The sequence below is a fragment of the Mesitornis unicolor genome, unplaced genomic scaffold, assembly GCF_000695765.1.
Source record: "Mesitornis unicolor isolate BGI_N332 unplaced genomic scaffold, ASM69576v1 scaffold12279, whole genome shotgun sequence".
NCBI lineage: Eukaryota > Metazoa > Chordata > Aves > Mesitornithiformes > Mesitornithidae > Mesitornis > Mesitornis unicolor.
In genome coordinates this window covers 48289-66568 of record NW_010206601.1, presented here as the reverse complement: position 1 = coordinate 66568, position 18280 = coordinate 48289, and the positions used below count along the sequence as shown (strand labels likewise).

At 48.2% G+C, this 18280-nt stretch overlaps 2 protein-coding genes across 2 annotated transcripts; both read left to right on the top strand.

The window, feature by feature from the left end:
• Nucleotides 1-270: 270 nt before the first annotated feature.
• Nucleotides 271-2186, top strand: ZNF408 (zinc finger protein 408; the record flags this gene model as incomplete). The annotated part of the gene is made up of 1 exon (XM_010191832.1): nucleotides 271-2186. A coding segment is annotated over one exon (1916 nt), but the record flags the coding sequence as incomplete, so codon positions are not given.
• A 5448-nt stretch (nucleotides 2187-7634) lies between these two features.
• On the top strand, nucleotides 7635-17553 carry F2 (coagulation factor II (thrombin)). Its single transcript, XM_010191831.1, has 14 exons — nucleotides 7635-7728; nucleotides 8650-8813; nucleotides 9847-9871; nucleotides 10087-10137; nucleotides 10632-10737; nucleotides 10816-10946; nucleotides 12615-12911; nucleotides 13251-13364; nucleotides 13667-13793; nucleotides 14288-14455; nucleotides 14781-14954; nucleotides 15084-15262; nucleotides 16807-16877; nucleotides 17265-17553. The coding sequence occupies exons 1-14, from the start codon at nucleotides 7650-7652 to the stop codon at nucleotides 17406-17408; spliced, it is 1830 nt and encodes a 609-aa protein (XP_010190133.1). The 5' UTR covers nucleotides 7635-7649; the 3' UTR covers nucleotides 17409-17553.
• Nucleotides 17554-18280: the final 727 nt, after the last annotated feature.

Sequence of the window (18280 nt, the reverse complement as noted above, 5' to 3'; positions counted from 1 at the left end):
GCACCGGCCTCATATTTCCACTGCCTGTTTAATACTAGAAATGCTGCACGGGTACTGCTGTCTGTGGTGAGAGAGCTGAGATTTCCCCCTAATTTCCCCAGTTTAAAAGCAAAAAGGTCATAAAAGTAATGGTTTTCATGCTAGAGCACCAGGATTACTGGATAGCAGAGTAACTGTTTCTGAGGTTCATGTTCCTCTGATCCAGCAGCAATCGTGCCATATAACAACAGCCAGCGTTAATTCACCTGCCATGCTTTTGTGTTTGTGCAGGGGATCCCCATGTCTCCAAGGTGGTAGCGGATGAAACGACAGTCCTTGATGTCCCTGCTGAGGTCAGCAGGCCAGCCGCCAAACATTTTCACAGGCTGCAAGAACAGGAAAGCACAAGCTCCAAACAGGAACCACGGCAAGCCAAGGTGCCAAGGGTTGAGAATCAGCACCTCAATACCATCTCAACCATTAAGGTCGATGGTAGATACAAGGAAGAATTGGATGAGGGTGTGGATCTCGGATCTGCAGCAGAAAAAGTGGAGACTGGGCATAAAGAGGCATGTCCAGGAGACCTGGATCTGTTGTCACCCTCAAGCATGGTTCGACTCAGTGCTCACTTGGTTGGCAAGCCATGCAAGGTGCATGCTGTGGCCAGCCAGCTCCAGACGTGCCTGCAGGACTGTGGTGGCAGGACAGCTGGGCAGGAATCCCAGAAGCCCGGTCCTTCTGAAGGAGAGAGTGTACAGACTTGTAAGAAAGAGAGCAAAGCTTCCAAAGACTCCAAACTGGTATCCCCAGAGCATGGGGAAAAGGACCCACTGGATAGGCCTCAGGGGCAGGAGGACTATACGGAGCTGGTGGAGGAACATTTTACTAGCCCAAGCCCCCCACCGAAAGCTCTGTCCCAGAAGGAGGCGATCAAGCGCAGGTACCACTGTGGGGAGTGTGGTAAAACCTTCCTGCAGCTCTGCCACCTCAAGAAGCACCGCTTTGTCCATGCTGGCCACAAGCCCTTCCTGTGCACAGAGTGTGGCAAGAGTTACAGTTCAGAGGAAAGCTTCAAGGCCCACGTGTTGGCCCACCGGGGTGTGTGGCCTTTCCAGTGTACCCAGTGCAACAAGGCTTACCGCACCAAGCGAGACCTGCAGGAGCACCAGGTCCTGCACACTGGCCAGCGCCCCTTCTCCTGTGAGCAGTGTGGCAAGGCCTTTGCACGCTGGCCCTCTCTCCGCATTCACAGGAAGATCCACCTGGCCGCTGGGACTGGCCCAGCTGGTCCCAAGGGGTGTCAGTGTGCCGTATGTGGACGCTACCTGGCCAACCCTGGCTCCTTGCGCAACCATATGCGCCTGCACACGGGTGAGCGCCCTTACGCCTGTCCCTACTGCGGCAAGGACTTCCGACAGCAGAGCAACCTGCGCGAGCACCTCCGACTGCACACAGGGGAGAAGCCCTACAAGTGCCACTTCTGCGGTGATGCCTTCCCCAAGCTGCCAGAGCTACGGAGACATCTCATCTCCCACACGGGTGAGGCCCACCTGTGCACTGTCTGTGGCAAGGCGCTGCGGGACCCCCACACGCTGCGCGCCCATGAGCGCTTGCACACAGGCGAGCGCCCTTTCTGCTGCGAGCAGTGCGGCAAGTCCTACACCCTGGCCACGAAGCTGCGGCGCCACCAGAAATCCCACCTGGCTGACAAGCCCTATAAATGTGAGCTCTGTGGCATGGGCTACACCCTTCCCCAGAGCCTTGCGCGCCACGTGCTCGCCCACAAGGCAGAAAAGGACCCTGAGGAACTCGCCGCTGCAGTGGCCTCTCTTGGTGTGGACCTACCCCGGGTAGCAAGGAAAAGGCCTCAGAGGAATTACCACCAGGAGGAGGTTGTGGCAGAGCCCACCTTGCTGATGGTGGAGGTGCCGGGGCCAGCAAATGAGGTCGAGCTGCTGAGCACAGCCAGCAGTCCCTGCATTGCTGCTTGCCAGTCTCAAGGCAACCCCCCAGATCCTGGGGCACATGGGGGGCCCACTGGGCATTTGCCATCAGCAAAGGACATCATTAAAATTACTGTCTCCGAGCATGAAAACAAGTACGTTATAGTGCGGGATGAGGGCTCAGTGAGTGACATGGTCATCATCCAGGAGGGGGTGGGCTTTGGAGCAGTGGCAGAAGTGGTGGAGGTTGAGACTGAAACCTGACTATCCCAGCCTGCCCTGGCTGGTCTTCTGTACTTATTAAAATGGGGCAAAAAAAACCCAACAAAAAACCTAGTGCTCTTGTCTGTCTGTGGCAGCGAGGCCCTGTGGCCCAGCCCCAGGCATAATGAGCAGTCTTGGAGGTAACTGCTTGTGTAGACCTGGGTCTTTTGGGTAGCTGCCTCTTTGAAGCTGTGACCCTACGCGTGCCACATGCTGGGCCTGGTGCAGGGAAGGCATTGGCTGTTGATGGGAATAACTTCTTAGAGAAGACTCCTACCGTGTTACTGAGCAGTGCTTCTGCTCTGCCCGTTACACTGGCAGTGGGTTACAGTGCGCTGTGGGGAAGGCAGGAAAAGTCTCAAAGCAGCAGCTTTGAACAACGCCTTCCTTTTATGTTTTTCTTTCTCTAATTGTTGCTACCCAAGCACTTTCCTGGGCTTTTGCTCTTGGAGTTCAGCAACGTTTGTGATCATTTGAAGGTGTTGCTGGGAAGCGGTTTCGGCTTCCCAAGTGTTTACAAGGTGTCTCTGTTGTGGGTTTTTGAAGAGCATTTTTCACAGTTAGCAGAAGCAAAGCCCTGCCTTGGAGCTAGGGCTGTGTTCCTCCTTCACTGTCACTAGTTGTCACAGCTGCTTGCTGTCAGTGGTGACTGGATGGTCTGTCCGAGGACACGCAAGGACAGCTTTGTGTCTCACTGAGCAAATTGCATCGTGCAGTGCAGTTTTCACTGTCCTCAGAGAAGAGGCTCCACACCTCTCCAGGTAAGGAGTTCATCTCGCTGTGCTCCAAAGTTTTTGCCTTTCTCCTCCACATTCAAGTCAGGTTCATTAATCCATTTCCCTTGTTCTTTTTCTCAGGTCCTTGCTTCCTTTTTTCTAGTTCTTTCCTGTTCCTGCAGCAAGAAGACAGCACCACCACAGCTACACCCCAGTGTTTCCACTGCTCCATCTTTAATGCTCGTTTGCCAACTGAGGCCCACTGAAGGAAATCAGTCCCATTTCAGGAGGGCAGTGCACAGTTGCCAGTGCCATGTGAACACCGGAAGATATCAACAATACCAGCCCGAAGAGAGGTCTTGTCCACCTTGCGCTCCCTTTTCACATGTTATACAAACACTACTTTCATTTGCTGCATCCTCAGTTTCAGCTGTTCTTGGTCTCCATCTCACCCCTCTCCAACGTCTGTATTTCCCAAAAAAAAGTTTTGTTTAGGGGTTTAAATTCTCTGAGGTTTTCATGCCCACTGAGAGTATAATGTCACCAGGGAATAATCAGTAGCACAGTTCCCTTTTGGGTGCTATGAACGCAGTAGTGTGACAATCTGAAAACCTTTGGGTGTCCTTGTTTTTAGCTGTTTTCTTTAAAGCTGGGGAGCAGAGGTGCTCAGTCTTTGCCCTGAGTGCGTAGAGGGGGAACTGTTTTTGAAGCCGCAGTGCTTCCTACTACTCTCCCTTTAGTGCCTATCCGAACTCATGCAGTTTTCAAATATTGACACAGCTGCGAGGCGTTCTCGCTGGGGCTGGGCTCATGCGCTGTGTTTGGAGCGTGTGCCCTCTGCCACAGCACAGCCGGGAGAGGAGGGGGAGCAGCTGGGGGCAGGGAAGGGGATAATCCAAGTCCCTATCACTCAATCTGCTGACCTCTACTTACCTTCCCTGTTGTGAGATAATAGGAGAGAAAGAGTGGGAGCAGTTATGAATTGGGATGTCCTCACAGAAGCGTTATTCATCTAACAGTTGATCTGAGGAGGTAGGGGCAGGACTGTGTTGTGCTGCACGTATCACCTGGCTGCAGGATAAATTTAGCTGGCCAGTCCTGACTGAGGAGCCCATAGGTGGCTTCCACTGGGCACCTGGTGATGGTGCCACCACCGTGTCTCCTGCATCCTGAAATCCTTTCCACTCAGCAGCTCCCCTGGGCCAGGGGAACCCCTGTGTGAGAGGATGGGGGAATTCATCCTTTGTGATGGTACCCAAATTGTTACAATTGAAGATCACACTGTGATTACTCACTTCAGGAACATATTCAGAATGCCCCAACCACTGAGCCAGCAAACTGTGTCCATCACAGAGCAGACAAAGGCCCAAGAAAATAGGCCAAGGTCAACACCTCTATGATCTGCTGCCTGGAAGTTGGAAAAGTAGTTACATAGGAAATAAGCAATTGCCAAAGGCTTTCTTCACCTAGCAAGAAGAGTAAGAGATCCAAACTCCCAGCTATGTTGAAAGCCGTAACTCTGGGAGGTTGAAGGTGTGAATCTTAACTCTCTAAGAAAGAAAATTACATCCATCACTCATGGAGTAGGTGAAGGCAGAAAGACAATGAAATTATTAAAAGTTGCTTACAGGGACAATGAACAGATGGAAGAGTTAAATATTAGAGGGGTGGTAGTCAAAGCCCCTGGAGAGGTGATAGCTGATGCATGCAGTCCTGCTGCAGGGGCTAACCACAGGAATGGGAGAAACAGAGGGGCTCTAGAAACACTACAGAACAAGAAAAGGCTATAATGCAAAGAGCCAGCATCTTTAATTACTAACATTGTTGAAAGATAACGGAAGGGTCTGGCAAATGTCCCAGGATGTAGTGAAAATCTCCAATTATAAAGCAAAACCAATGTATGGAATAGTTGAAACTTAAATGATGGCTGTAACCTTGCGTTATCTTGAGAGAAAAAGTTTCAGCAGTTGCAGTTAAGAACCTAATGGCTCAGGTAGGTGGGTTTGTCCTGTTTCACAAGGGGAGCCTCTGAAGAATGGCAACTGCAGAAGAAGCAGCCAGACATAGTGACAGCATGGCTGGTGTCAGTAACAGGTTTGGTTTTTTTTTTTTAAACAAGTGTTAAAGCAACAAAACAAATGTAGGAACAAGAACAAAACTAATATTAAAGAAAGGTGGCATAGGCATCAGAGGCCATTGCCTCTAGAGGATATTCATACCTGTCCAATAACCAAGATTAACTGCTGTGTTCCAGTGTTGCTTAAAGTCAACTCTATATAATGCACGATGACATGGAAGGTGCTGACATCTTTCCTTTAAAGGAAAGAAAAGAAGATGGTAAAAATCTGTGCATAAATATAACAATGTTGACTTCAGCTGCAGTATAAAGGCTGCCTGGTTATTATAAAGAAGAGAGAGATACAGGAATGAAGAAAGACAGTGACTGGGTATATTGGAAGCTCTTCTGAAGTGAAGTACCCTGGTGGTACGAGCTGATGTGAATAGGTGCAGGCCTGTGCTGCACTTGGCCAGATAAACTGAGCCAGCTGAACCTAACTGGGAGCCTGCAGCTTGCTTCCACTTGGCACCTGGTGATGGTGCACCACATCCCTGTCTACCTCAGAGTGAAGCAGCATATTCTTATGTGACCATCCTTTTGACTGACAGCAGAAATGACAAATAGAGTTGTTTACTTCCAAGAAAATCCTACAAAACCCATGATGCTGGTGCACCTCAGCGCAGACACTATCTGTGCAGCGCAGCAGGGGCTGATGCTGTCCTACTTGGTGTTTCCAGCATCTGACAGGATGGTATTTTAATCACTACTTCACAGAGTCTGGGTGCCTTTCTGTTTGGGCTCCATAACAAACATTTGCACAGGTGCATTACACCTCCATAAAACACAGCAGCATCCATCTCTCTCATCACTACCACCAGGGGAGCAGGGGTGCAATCTTCCTACAGCAATATTTCCTCCCTGCATTCACATCTATATGGGCTTGCTCAGTTATGCCTGGTGAAAACAGCCCTGGGGTCACTTGTCCCACCTGCTATGTGAGACCAAAATCAAATTATCATATAGAGAGTAAAGAAGCTGTCCTTGCTGCTGTCCTCTTCTCCCCATCAGCTGAGCAAGGCCCTCTGCTTGCCAGCTGGGCTTACACACATGTGGGGCTGCTCGCTCCTCCTCCCCCTTGGAGGAGCAGTGGTGGCGGTGGCTGCTGCGTGGGATGGCAGCGGCTCTGACTTCACTCTCCATAAACTTGTTTGTGCCCTGACTCCTCCTTGCTGCCCCTGCCTGTGTGCTCCTCCTAAACACCACTTCCCCTGCTAAATAACACAGGGTGTTTCTAGGGTTGTGCCTAATCGTGGACACACACACTCCTCACCCCAGGTCATCTCCATCCAGGTCATCCCAACCATTCCTAAAGGTGTCTCTCCAAAATCCTGGAGGGTGTGTGGGTGAGAACAGGAGATACTCTTTGATGAGGGAGGGAGCCTCTGCAACTGCTCTTTGTACCAGTGGCCACAGAGTCATTCCTCAGCCACCCCAATGCTAATATTTGCACTCCTTCTACGGAGATAAACATTACAGATGTATCTGCTGCATGGAGGCACAGCACAAAACATGCTCCCTGATGGCAGAAAGCATTTTCGTGCCATGTGGCAGCTCCTGAGACTGCCCCCACCCTGCCCTGCTCTCTGTTGGTTTCTCACTGTGCCAGTTTTCTGTTTGCTGTAGGAATCAGAGCTTCCCCAGCTCTGGTAGCCCAGTTCTTGACTTACAGCTGGTGCCATGACATCCAAACTATTCCTGCCTTCCTGTTCCCGGAAGCCCTTGTTTTCCTGGCTGGTTTTAGGCACGCTAGCTCCTTGCTCATCAAAGCTTCTGTTTCCTTCTGGATGTGCTTTAATACGTTCCAGTGGTGTGGGAATAAAAGAGGGAGCCCAAAATGATGCCGTTTAACCCTCCTCCGCTCTGCTGGGAATTGTAATGCAGTGGGAAGTATGCACTGCCAATGGCATTACTGACCTAACGGGGAGGACAAATTAAATTCCGCATGGGCTATCACAGGCACCTCTTTTGCTCCTGGGGGAAGGGGGGGGGGGGAGACTTAAACCGTGTGTTCTGGTGCCAAAAATAGCTGGGGCTGAGCTTGCTGATAACTGCAAGGACAAGAGACAACTGGAGTCTAAGGGGAAAAAGCTGGGGGGGAGGGGGCTTGCATCTAAAAATAGAAGGACTGGGAAGCTAAGGAGTTCTCAAAGCTTTGCTGCATGCAAGGCGACTGGAGTACATCCTCCAAGAAGAGTCAGCAGCAGGGACTTGAGCCAGCATGGTGGGGAGGCAGTGATGGTGGCCAGAGCTGCAGGGGAGCAGGAAAAAGGAGTGAGCTGCTCTGGCTGGGGTGGCTGTGAGCTGGCAGAGACCTCCCTGTGCCAAGTTTGTCTTCTTGCTCCCCATGCCATCTTCCCTGCCATGAAACAGGATGCTAATTTTGTGCTATAGAGATCCAGAGACATTTTGTCTGGCTTCCACCTATTAAGTAAGAAAATGAAGATGCCCTGAAGGGAGGGAGAGATGCCAAGAGAGGAGGGATAAGAGGAGCCTCAGTGTCACTGTCCCTGACACACCATGACCTCTGGAGTCCTGTTTCTTCATTCTGGTTCAATATTAACCCAGCGGGGCTGTGACTCCACTTTTTCTGCTCCCTTTGCATTTCCCCTGCAGCCAGGGCTGTGCAGCATGGCGCACAGCAGAACCAGTGTACTGAGGGGCCTGCTCCTTTCCAGCCTCCTGCACCTCACACTGAGCCATGCCGGAGGTAAGACTCAAGGGCACAGGGAGAAGGGCAGTACCAGTGGGTGACAGGAAGAAGAAAGATGAGGTTATTTCTTTCCAGGGGTAAAGCTGGTGGCAGGTTGTCTTGGTAAGGCAGGAGTACCTTCTAAAAGCTTGAAGGGTGCTGAGAGCAGAGTGAGAGTGGGGCTTTCCTGCACAGGAGGATGTAGCAGCAGCTGGCAGGGAAGGCTGGTGACAACAGCTCAGGGGACTCTGTGGGTCAACTGGGAGACAGTGGGGAAGGGGAACGTGGCTCAGCCCAGGACCTTGTGTAGCACAACTGTGGGCCTTTTTGGGCTAGAGTGCCTGTTAACCTGGGCGGCTGCAATTCCCCATTGCCTCCCCTGCTGTCCCTTATCTGCACTTTAGGTCATACGCAGTACATAGCCTTCCCGCTCACTGTTCCTTTTCTCTCATCAGAGCCTCTCATTCATCTGTCTTTTCTTCATACAAGGTTAGGTCCTATCTGACCCACTGCTGTGTGTGGGAAGACCTGTCTATAGGTCTCAAATCAGGAGAACAGGAAGATGGAACCAAACTGTGCCTATTGCAGTGGTCTGAGGCTGGCGAGACAGGAATACAGTGGCTGGCAGGGAGCAAACAAGGCTCTACCTAACTGCAAACGAGCAGAGCAGCTCTGCTGGGGACTGCAGAGGGCTCCTGTCACTTCTGTTGCCTAAGTGATGCCAGCCCTGACAGGTGAATTATAGAGAGTGTGCTCCAATCATCAGGTGTGGACCTGACAGATCCTGGCAGAGCTTCTCCTCTCCGTATGGTGCACTGGGGGAGGCTGGGCTGTGGGATCATCACGTCAGCTGTGTGTGATTTTTGGAACTGCAAGGGGAGACAAAGGGGCCCTCCTGCAGCAAGCACCCGTTTGACTGGCAGTGTTCTGACCCGGTAGTTTTCCTGGAAAAGGGGCAGGCACTATCACTGCTCAAGCGCCCACGACGTGCCAACAAGGGATTTCTGGAAGAGATGCTTAAGGGAAACCTGGAGCGAGAGTGCCTGGAGGAGACGTGCAGTTACGAGGAGGCTTTTGAAGCCCTTGAATCCACTGTTCAGACGGTATGTACAGGGGACACGGTGTCCCAAGAGACATTTCCTCAGCCAGCCCCTGTAGTGAGAGACCAGCAGGTCACACGTGCATCCAGGAGCTGGGGTTGCAAGACTCAGTTCTGCGATACAAAGATGATACTGATGCATATGTGCCCCATGGAGATCTCAGGCCTCCTTTGGGAGTTTACCTCCTGGACCCACTCTGGGGAATGCATCTCAAAGCTCAGGTTCTTTTCCCTCTCTATTTTAAGCATGAAGTGAAAAGGAGACAGTCTTTCCTCAACCGTCAGTCCTGAATTGCATCTTCCACTGGTTTAGCATGGTGCTGCCCACGTTTGAACTGCCACAGCACCAGCCACTCACAATAGAACTGGCTTAGCAACTAAACATGGAGTGCAAGGGCCTTGAGCTCCGTTGGGCTGAAGCTTTTGCACAGATCATCCCTTTTTCTGGCTTCCAGACTCACTCATTCAGCTAAGTTTGTTCTGCACCCTTCTGGGAAATGCTTCTAGCTCCAAGGCTAGTATCCGTGCTGAAATCCACACCCAACATACATACAGCAAACAGATTAATTGTTAGGAGTCTAAGCCACTAAGGTACAACCTCTGCAGAGCATTTCTAAAGCAATCGCCCCCAGGCTGCACAGCAAAGATGTAGATCCAAATCGCTGAGCAGGCACTGCTCAGGCCACATACAATCCGTGACCTTAGAAGTTCTAGGTTCAACTCCTTGAACTTCTGTGCTGTAGTGCAGGCTCTGCTTCCTCTGCAAGTTGATGAAGGTTGTAAACATCTGTGTGTTTTTTAGAAATAACAGTACTCTTATGATTCCCGAGGCTGATGAGTGGGAATGTGGCTCTATATCAGATTTTTTGCTTTGTGGACTCCAGAGTAATTGAAATCAGCAGACCTAGGTTAGTTTGTTCCATTTGTTGTGATAGGGCATTCCTCCACTGGTTTCAATTGCAGTAACTAAGCAAGGTCTGATGTTCTGTGTTTCTACTTGTAAATATATATATATTTTTTTCTTCTTCTTCTTACAGGAAGCATTTTGGTCAAAATACCAAGGTAAGTTGCTTTAAGTTCTGCAGGTGCTCTGCTGTCCCTTAGAATGCACTGTCCCATCCTGGAGAGATGGCTCTCTACCCTCTTACAAGAGCTCACCTTCCAGGACAAAGCACTTGTGAGCTAGATGATATCATCCAGATGATGAACTGGTTCAAACTATGATGCCTATTTGGATTCCTTTCATATAATGTGCTTCTTTCTTCTTATTTTGCTAGCATGTCAGGGCCTAAGAAATTCTAGGACACTTCTGGATGCTTGTCTGGAAGGTAAGAATCCCTGTTGACCTCAGTCTCCCAGAGACAGTGAGTGCCAAGAATTTGTGTCCTGCAGAGTTTGTAAGGAAAAAGAAAACAAGTTAAAGTTGGTGAAGCCATCTGATTAGAAAGAAAAATAGCAGGAGAGGAGTTTGAAATTCCTTTCTTCCTCTTTATTTCCCCACTAACCATTACACAAACAGCCTAACTTTCCCCTTGAAACAGCATGGGGTAGATGTTCTTCTCCCTGTGATGCAGTCAGGTGTCCCCAAGCCCAGCCTCTCAGGGCTCAACCTGCACCTACAACCACAGCATAGCACAGAGCCTCAGGGTGAGCTCCCTCTTGATGAGGCAGAGAGAGCTTAAGCTGTGTGCTCTTCCCAGCCCATGAAGGCTCACACATGCAGCAAAAGTGGACGTGATTTGTGGGATGATACCTCTGACCTTGAAAAATGCAGCATCCATGGCCTCTAGCCCTGGCTTACACCGTGTTGGGGTTTTGACAGGTAACTGCTCTCTCGGTCTGGGCCAGAATTATCAGGGGACAATTAGCTACACCAAATCAGGGATTGAATGTCAAGTGTGGACAAGCAAATATCCACATATACCTAAGTAAGTTCACCTCCTGCACACCCCTGAAGGGTTCTCCAGTGCGTCCTTCCTTCCTACATAACCACCTTTTTCTCATAGATTTAATGCCACCATTTACCCCAAGCTCATTGAGAACTACTGCAGAAACCCAGACGACAACTCAGGAGGCCCATGGTGCTACACCCGAGACCCAACGGTGGAACGGGAGGAGTGTCCCATCCCAGTGTGTGGTATGCCTCAGCACTGTGCCCCAGCCAGCCCTTCCCTGGCAAGGAACACTGCACTGAGACTGATGCTAAAGGAAAGAGGGTTAGAAGGGAGGGATCTTACACAAACGGAGATCAGAGTAGAGGAGCTGTGCCTTACATGGTAAAGGAGCTGAGGAGGAAAAGTCACCAAGTTGCCCATACATCTCCCTTGGCTAAATTCCTCTCGTGTGCTGTTTTCCCTAGACTACACTAATCTAGATCTAAATTAAATCCAGTGTCAGCAGTCTCCTGAAATCAACTACAGTTTTGCCAGTCAGGAACACTCCACAATCCTGGCTCAGCTGCCCCTAACTTATGACAGCAATGAGTCGTATTGCTTCTGGTGGGTTTTTTGGTCTGAAGTCCCACCGCTAGGACAAAACCATGACAGCTTGTGCTTGACAGCCTACCTTGATGTTCACTCATATGGAGGGTGTAGTTTAATACTCACAATCTCAAAAAGAGGACACCCTTCTCTCATTGTCACACTTGACAGGATGGAGAACCATCCCCCTACACTTAGACCTTCCTCCTACTTCTCCACAGTACAGAGCTGTCTCGCCTGGGGCTTGGCCTCCATCTCTGAAGATCTGGTAGAAAGCAGAGAATCTTCTCACAGCAGAAGTTTCTCTTCCAGAAGCAGAGACTAGAGGCAGTGACCCTTATAAGTAAAAGCCAGAGATGTCAGCAACCATTTTGACCAAGGGATGTTCTCAAGTTTTAAAGTCAGTAATGTTGTCCTGGTCTGCAATATGACAAACTGGAAAGAGATACTGCTCTGCTTTGGGGTGATCAGGCACCTGTACTCTCTCTGTCGACTGGTTAGTTTCTTAGAGAAACTTACATTTATGTGTGCATGGATATGACAGGACTAGAAAAGCCTTGGTTTTGTACACAGTTCCTTTGCAATCACGTCGACAGGAGTCAATCCCACACAGAAGCAGCCTCACCTTAAGGTGAATGCTGCTCACTCAGTGGCTGTCATGCCCCAGGTTAAGCAGTCAAACAGAGGGGGTCTCTTCACATTGGTGATTCTCCCAGTAAATCAGAGAAAAGGCAGCTTGAGGCCAAGCAACTGCTGCAGAACAGATTATCTGGTGCCCACTCACTCAGGAAATGCTGCTTAAAGCTTGCAGCCATTAGGACACTTACAAGAAAACATGTGGAAAGTCTGGCAGGAAAATTTTCTCATAATTAGATATACAAACCTTGGCAAAAGTTAAATTTGCTATTTTAGTAGCATATCACAGTAAAAAGCCTCCCCAAATATGGTCTAGTTACACGTTTGAGAAAAAGGCATTGCAGGCTCTAACACAGCAGCATTAGGATGCCTGAGGCACCTACCTGTCCCTTGAGCTGGTTCTCAAAGACACCACAGAAAAGAACACAATAGTGACCCCTGCATCTTAGTGGCAAAGAGAAGTGAGATGAGTAGTGCCAGCCCCACCTTGCCTCCTGTTGAAAGGACCATCTCTGACACTGCAATATTGTAGAAGGCCACCACATGCATTGGAGCATGGTGGGAGCTCCCAAACATAATGGGATGCCCCATGAAACTCTGGGCTTCACTAAAGGGGCTCTGATGCCATTTGTTAACAGTACTTCTGACTGCAAAGCTATGGCTTAAGTCACAGCTGTCTGTCTTTCCAGGTGAAGAACGGACAACAGTCGAATTCACTCCACGGGCCACACCAGCAGCCCCAGCGGAGCCCTGTGAACAAGAGAAAGGCATGCTTTACACTGGGACCCTCTCGGTCACTGTGTCTGGAGCCAAGTGCCTGCCATGGAGCTCTGAGAAAGCCAGAGAAGTGCTCCATGGAAAACACATCGACCCAGAGGTGAAGCTGCTGGAGAATTACTGTCGGAATCCCGATGGAGATGACGAGGGTGTCTGGTGTGTCACAGAAGAACCCCCCAACTTCGAATATTGTGATCTGCACTACTGTGGTGAGAAGCCTGCATTGGTTTGGATAGGCACACTTGTGAGGCAGTGGCAAGCAAAAGCAGTATGTGTGACTAGGGTGAAGTGTTTGGTTTGGGAGACACAGACAAGGAAGTACACACAAATATCACATGTACTAACCTGCCATATATGTATAGAGCTGTTACTGTCCCTCTTCTCTCTGAAAACTGGCAATGGTGGACAAGAAGCATTAGAAAGCAGTGGTTTTAAAACATCATTCCTTCATCAGACCCACTGTGTGCAGAAAAGAACCTCTACACTGCCAAGAATTATGGAAACTACAGCCAGGCCTTTGACCACGTTTGTCTTTCTGTCTCTCTCAGACAGCTCCCTAGAAGACGACAGTGAACAGCTGGATGGCATATCAGGACGTACTACCCTTCCTCAAGAGTTCAAAACCTTCTTTGATGACAAAACTTTTGGTTCAGGTGAAGCAGGTGAGCAAAACCCCTAGACACTGTACCACAGTTTGCAGAAAGGCTACTACTTCTTCCCACAAGACACTCACTGTCCCTCAGAAACACCAGCTTGCCAAATGCTGTCAAATGTGTGTGTGTGTGGGGGGAGATATTTAAATTCCTTGAAGGACGCTCAGAAGTCAACCTCCAGTTATGATCATGGAGCTAGTAAGCATTTTCTTCCTAGGCTCTTCTACCTTAGCAAGTTGACTGCAAACACCAATTCTCCAGTAGGAATCAGGTAGACTAACAAAGCCAGGTTACCTGATATTTTTTTCCAGACTGCGGCACTCGTCCTTTATTTGAGAAGAAAAAAGTAACGGACAAAAGTGAGAAGGAGTTGCTGGAGTCCTACATAGGAGGCAGAATTGTGCATGGGAATGATGCAGAAGTTGGCAGCTCTCCCTGGTAAGCATTGCCTTTGCCTAGTCCTTCATGGGGAATCGTGTCTCTCTTCTCTTCAGTTCAAGCAGCAGGAAATGAAAGGGCTCTCCCATCTCAGGCAACATGCAGCTATTATGGCTTCTAATCAAAGCTCCTCCAAGTGGTTGATGGGGCAGTACTAAAATAGCTGGAAAGAAACTCTCCTCTCGAACTAAGTACGAAACCACCTAGGAAAGCGAGTGCTGGTGTGTTTCATCTTTGTCTCTTCCTCTTTCCAACTTTGCTGGAGCAGAGAAGATGTGAGATCTCGCCAGGTGAAAGAAACAGGGCAAATGTTCTACTAAATAAAATACACATGCCCAGGGAAGACTTTTGCTAGAGCCACCGATGCAGTTCTCTTTGTCAGTACAGAGCAATGCTCTTCACTGCAAGTTCTGCTCTTTCTGCATGACATGAAGACACATTCAGCCAGCCATGCCTTCAGACCTGCTAAGTCTTCCTCCCTCCTTGTCTCTCAGGCAGGTGATGCTCTACAAAAAGAGTCCTCAAGAACTGCTGTGTGGTGCCAGCCTCATCAGTGACAGCTGGATCTTGACAGCTGCTCACTGTCTTTATTATCCACCCTGGGACAAGAACTTAACTACAAACGACGTCTTGGTGCGGATTGGCAAGCACATACGGGCAAAGTAAGAGCCTGGATGACGTGAAACAACCTTCCTCTTGGACTAATGAGATATAGTGAGGTTAGGCTATTGTTCGGTATCCGAGGAAATATGCATAGCCAATGTCATGTGCCTCTCAATAATGGGATAAATGGAGTTGTCATTTACTGCTTTTGCTGACCCTAAAGGTTGAAGTGAAAGGGAGGGCAGAAGTATGGGAAGTCTAAAGGAGCACTTCATTTTAAAGAGTGTTGTCTCAGAGGGTACAAAGCACCTGAGAGTATCACAAACCCCAGAAAACTCTCAGTTGCTACTTTACTGCAGGTTCTTTCCTTCATAACTATTTCAGATATGAAAAGAACAAAGAGAGAATTGCTCTGTTGGATAAAATCATCATCCATCCCAAGTACAACTGGAAAGAGAACATGGACCGAGACATTGCACTCATGCACTTGAAGAGACCCATCATCTTCAGTGACTACATCCACCCTGTCTGTTTGCCTACCAAAGAGGTTGTGCAGAGGTGAGGAGGCCTGAAAAAAACAACCAAAAAGCCAGGAAAAGATGCCTTATTTAGGCTATTGGCAGCAAGGGAGTCGGGCAGGAGAAAGCTGTTACATACACTGGATTATAATCATGCTTCCTTCCACAGGCTGATGCTGGCAGGTTACAAAGGGCGGGTAACTGGTTGGGGAAACTTGAAAGAAACATGGGCCACCAGCCCAAGTAACCTCCCCACAGTTCTGCAACAGCTCAATGTGCCCATTGTAAGCCAAGACATCTGCAAGGCATCCACCAAAGTTAAAGTCACTGACAACATGTTCTGTGCAGGTAAGCAGCACCAGAGACACAAGGCCAACTGGCCACAGCAGACAAAGGCTCTGAGCTCCTGGTGGGGCTCGTGCAACAACGTTATTTTCTGACAAATTTGCAAATGCCATCCATAAAGATAAACTTTCCCAAGATAACATTTTCAGCTCTCAGAAAACATGAAGGCTGAAGAATATTAAGCTATGGATAAGGTCTGTAACACCATTCTATGTCAGGCTAACTGGCCTAATGGCACTCTACCAGGTACCAGCCACAGCTGTGTGAGAACTGTGCTCATAGAAAACTCTTCTCACCAGCATATGGAACAGCTCAGCAACTTCCTACATTAAAGGCTGCAAACCAGTTACCCTACTCAGTAGGCCTAACAAACCCTTCTCCACGAGCTTGTCTCAACCTTTCAGAGCCTATTTACAGCTATACCCACAACTTCTGTGGCAACAGGCTCCACAGATTGGTTATGGCTCATGTGACAAAATTAATTCCTCCTGTTCTGTTAAATCTCCTGTCTAATAAATTTGAAGAGGTACACATCTGTCCTCATAACTTAAGACAAAATATTTCTTTGCCACATCATGCTACTTTATGGACCCTTTACAGCTCATTTCTCTTCCAAGCTCAAAAGCATTTAATCTTTCCTAATATAGAAGGCATGCTGTACTTCTGATAATCCTTGTTGTACTTTCCTAAATCTCTTCTACCACCACACACAGAAGTGAACACAGCAGTCAAAATAGAAAAGACCGTGGATTTAATGTACTGGTTTAATACTTTCTGCTGTATTCTTCATTTCTGCAGCCTTTATCAGTTTCTACAAGCAAGTCTCCAACAATCTGTTGCTGAGTTTGTGCTGTTTTACTCTAATAACACATACACTTGCTTAAGATAGGATAAAAGTAAAAGAGTACACTGACAATATAGTGTTTCTATAATTTCTGCTTCTAAGCAACATTCTTGAAAAGTAGCTGGGAAGCAGACACACTGCAGAAAAGGAGAGACTCAGGTCTCTATACAAAAGCTCTGTCCATGCAAAAATACAGTCTAGTTCACCAGGAATTACAGCAAAATCCCTTTCCTCTTCCTAGTGAGACTGTAGGAAGACAGTCAGTCAGTTGGGGAGAGCAAGAGCAGCACCTGCAGAACGACATGGAGATGAAAGTGAGGAGAGTAAATTGCGTCTGTAGGAAGTAGAGTGAAAGATCAGGGTATATGGAATATCACCAAAGTTTGTAAGACAAAAGCACGGTAGCCCAAGCTACAGTTGTGAACACAGTGGCAGCTGACACCAACAGCAATTCTGATGGAAGAAAACAGGAAGAGAGCACAGAAGGCAGCAGAGTATGGTGGAATCAGTAATGTTGCAAAGACAGATGCAGATGTTTTACGTATAAAATTTAGAAATCCGTCTGGTTTTAAGTCCAATAGCTGGAAGATGCAATGAGCAATCTCATGACGCTCAGAAAATGTATGCAGCAGTACAAGGAAAACACGGCCAACGCCAGTCACTCCCCCTGCAGTCAAACGTCTGACTTGCTTCTTGCCTGTAGGTTACAGTCCTGAAGACACAACGAGAGGAGATGCCTGTGAAGGGGACAGTGGGGGACCTTTTGTAATGAAGGTATGTTCAACAAGTTCAACCTCATAACACACACAGAGATAGGTTTGTGTTATGCTGAACTTTTGCAATGCTCTAAACAAAAAAAAACCAACAAAAAACAACCAACAAAAAAATGGCAGCAGAGATGAATCCTGCAGTCATCCACCTCCATATTTCTGCACTGAACTCTCAGCACATCCAGGTATCAGCTGCAGAATCCATAAGTGTGGCCAGTTCTCACTTAGAGGTTTAGCAACAGAGACAAAATTACTCCAAGCAGCTATGTTATCTGGTAGATGCCAGGCTACATTCCAAAGCAGAGTCCATCACTAAAGACGCTGGGACACATACAAGGCTTAGATCCGAGTCTCTTGCTCTTTGTGCCAATCCTGTTTCTCTTTGCTTTAGAATCCAGATGACAACCGTTGGTACCAAGTGGGAATAGTTTCATGGGGAGAAGGCTGTGACCGAGATGGGAAATACGGATTTTATACCCATGTATTCCGCCTGAAAAAGTGGATGCGAAAAGCCATCGAAAAGCACGGGCGATAGAGGAATCTTTTACCTTGTTTGCTCACAGTTTTGCTACAATGCTCCACTTCCTTAAAACATAAGCATAGAAGATCCTGACGTAAGAGAGCTATATCCTTACAACTTGACAAAGGAAGTGTTCTCCCTTGAAAATAAAAGTTCTCAAACCCACCTTCTTCTGTTTGTTCATGTTGAAGTTAGTTGCATGTGAATCTAAGCCATCGTGGCAGCGAAGAGTACCATCAGAATGGCACTAGTTGTGCTGCTAATTACCTGCTGTGCTTCAAACAAATCCTCTTCCCTTCTATTAGGTATAATCAACAGATTTTAGACCTCAGATGATGGCCTTAAGTCAGTCAGAGTAAGCACAACCACACCCTCAGGCACTGTTCATCAACTCCCTCAATTCAACTAATTTTCTCTTCTAGAAATTGAACCAAGATAATCTAGTTGGAGCTAATCACCCTACAGCAGCTGTGGCATTATATGAAACACCAACACCAACATCAAAAGTAAAGCTACTAAAACCTGCTTTGCTAAGACATGCATTGTTCTCAGCTACAATAGCAGACAGCAAGGGTAGCATTTTAAGAACTTACAGACACCAGCTGTATACAAGCCATCCCACAGAGGAATATGGGCTTGACTACACTAAAGAGCACTTCCATTACTGTACGGCAGTAACTTTGTACATGGCAGGTGGTGCTGAGTCCTCAAAAAGTGTATTTTCCACTTGCACAGCGATATTCAGAAGGAAGCAATTCATGTACAGTCACTGCCAAAGGGCCTCCAACGGAAGCACCCTGCACTACACCCGTTTGGTCATCTTACAAAGACCATTTAGGAATCGCCCCCAAAAGAAGATTCATTTCTTTCATTAACTCCTCTTTAGC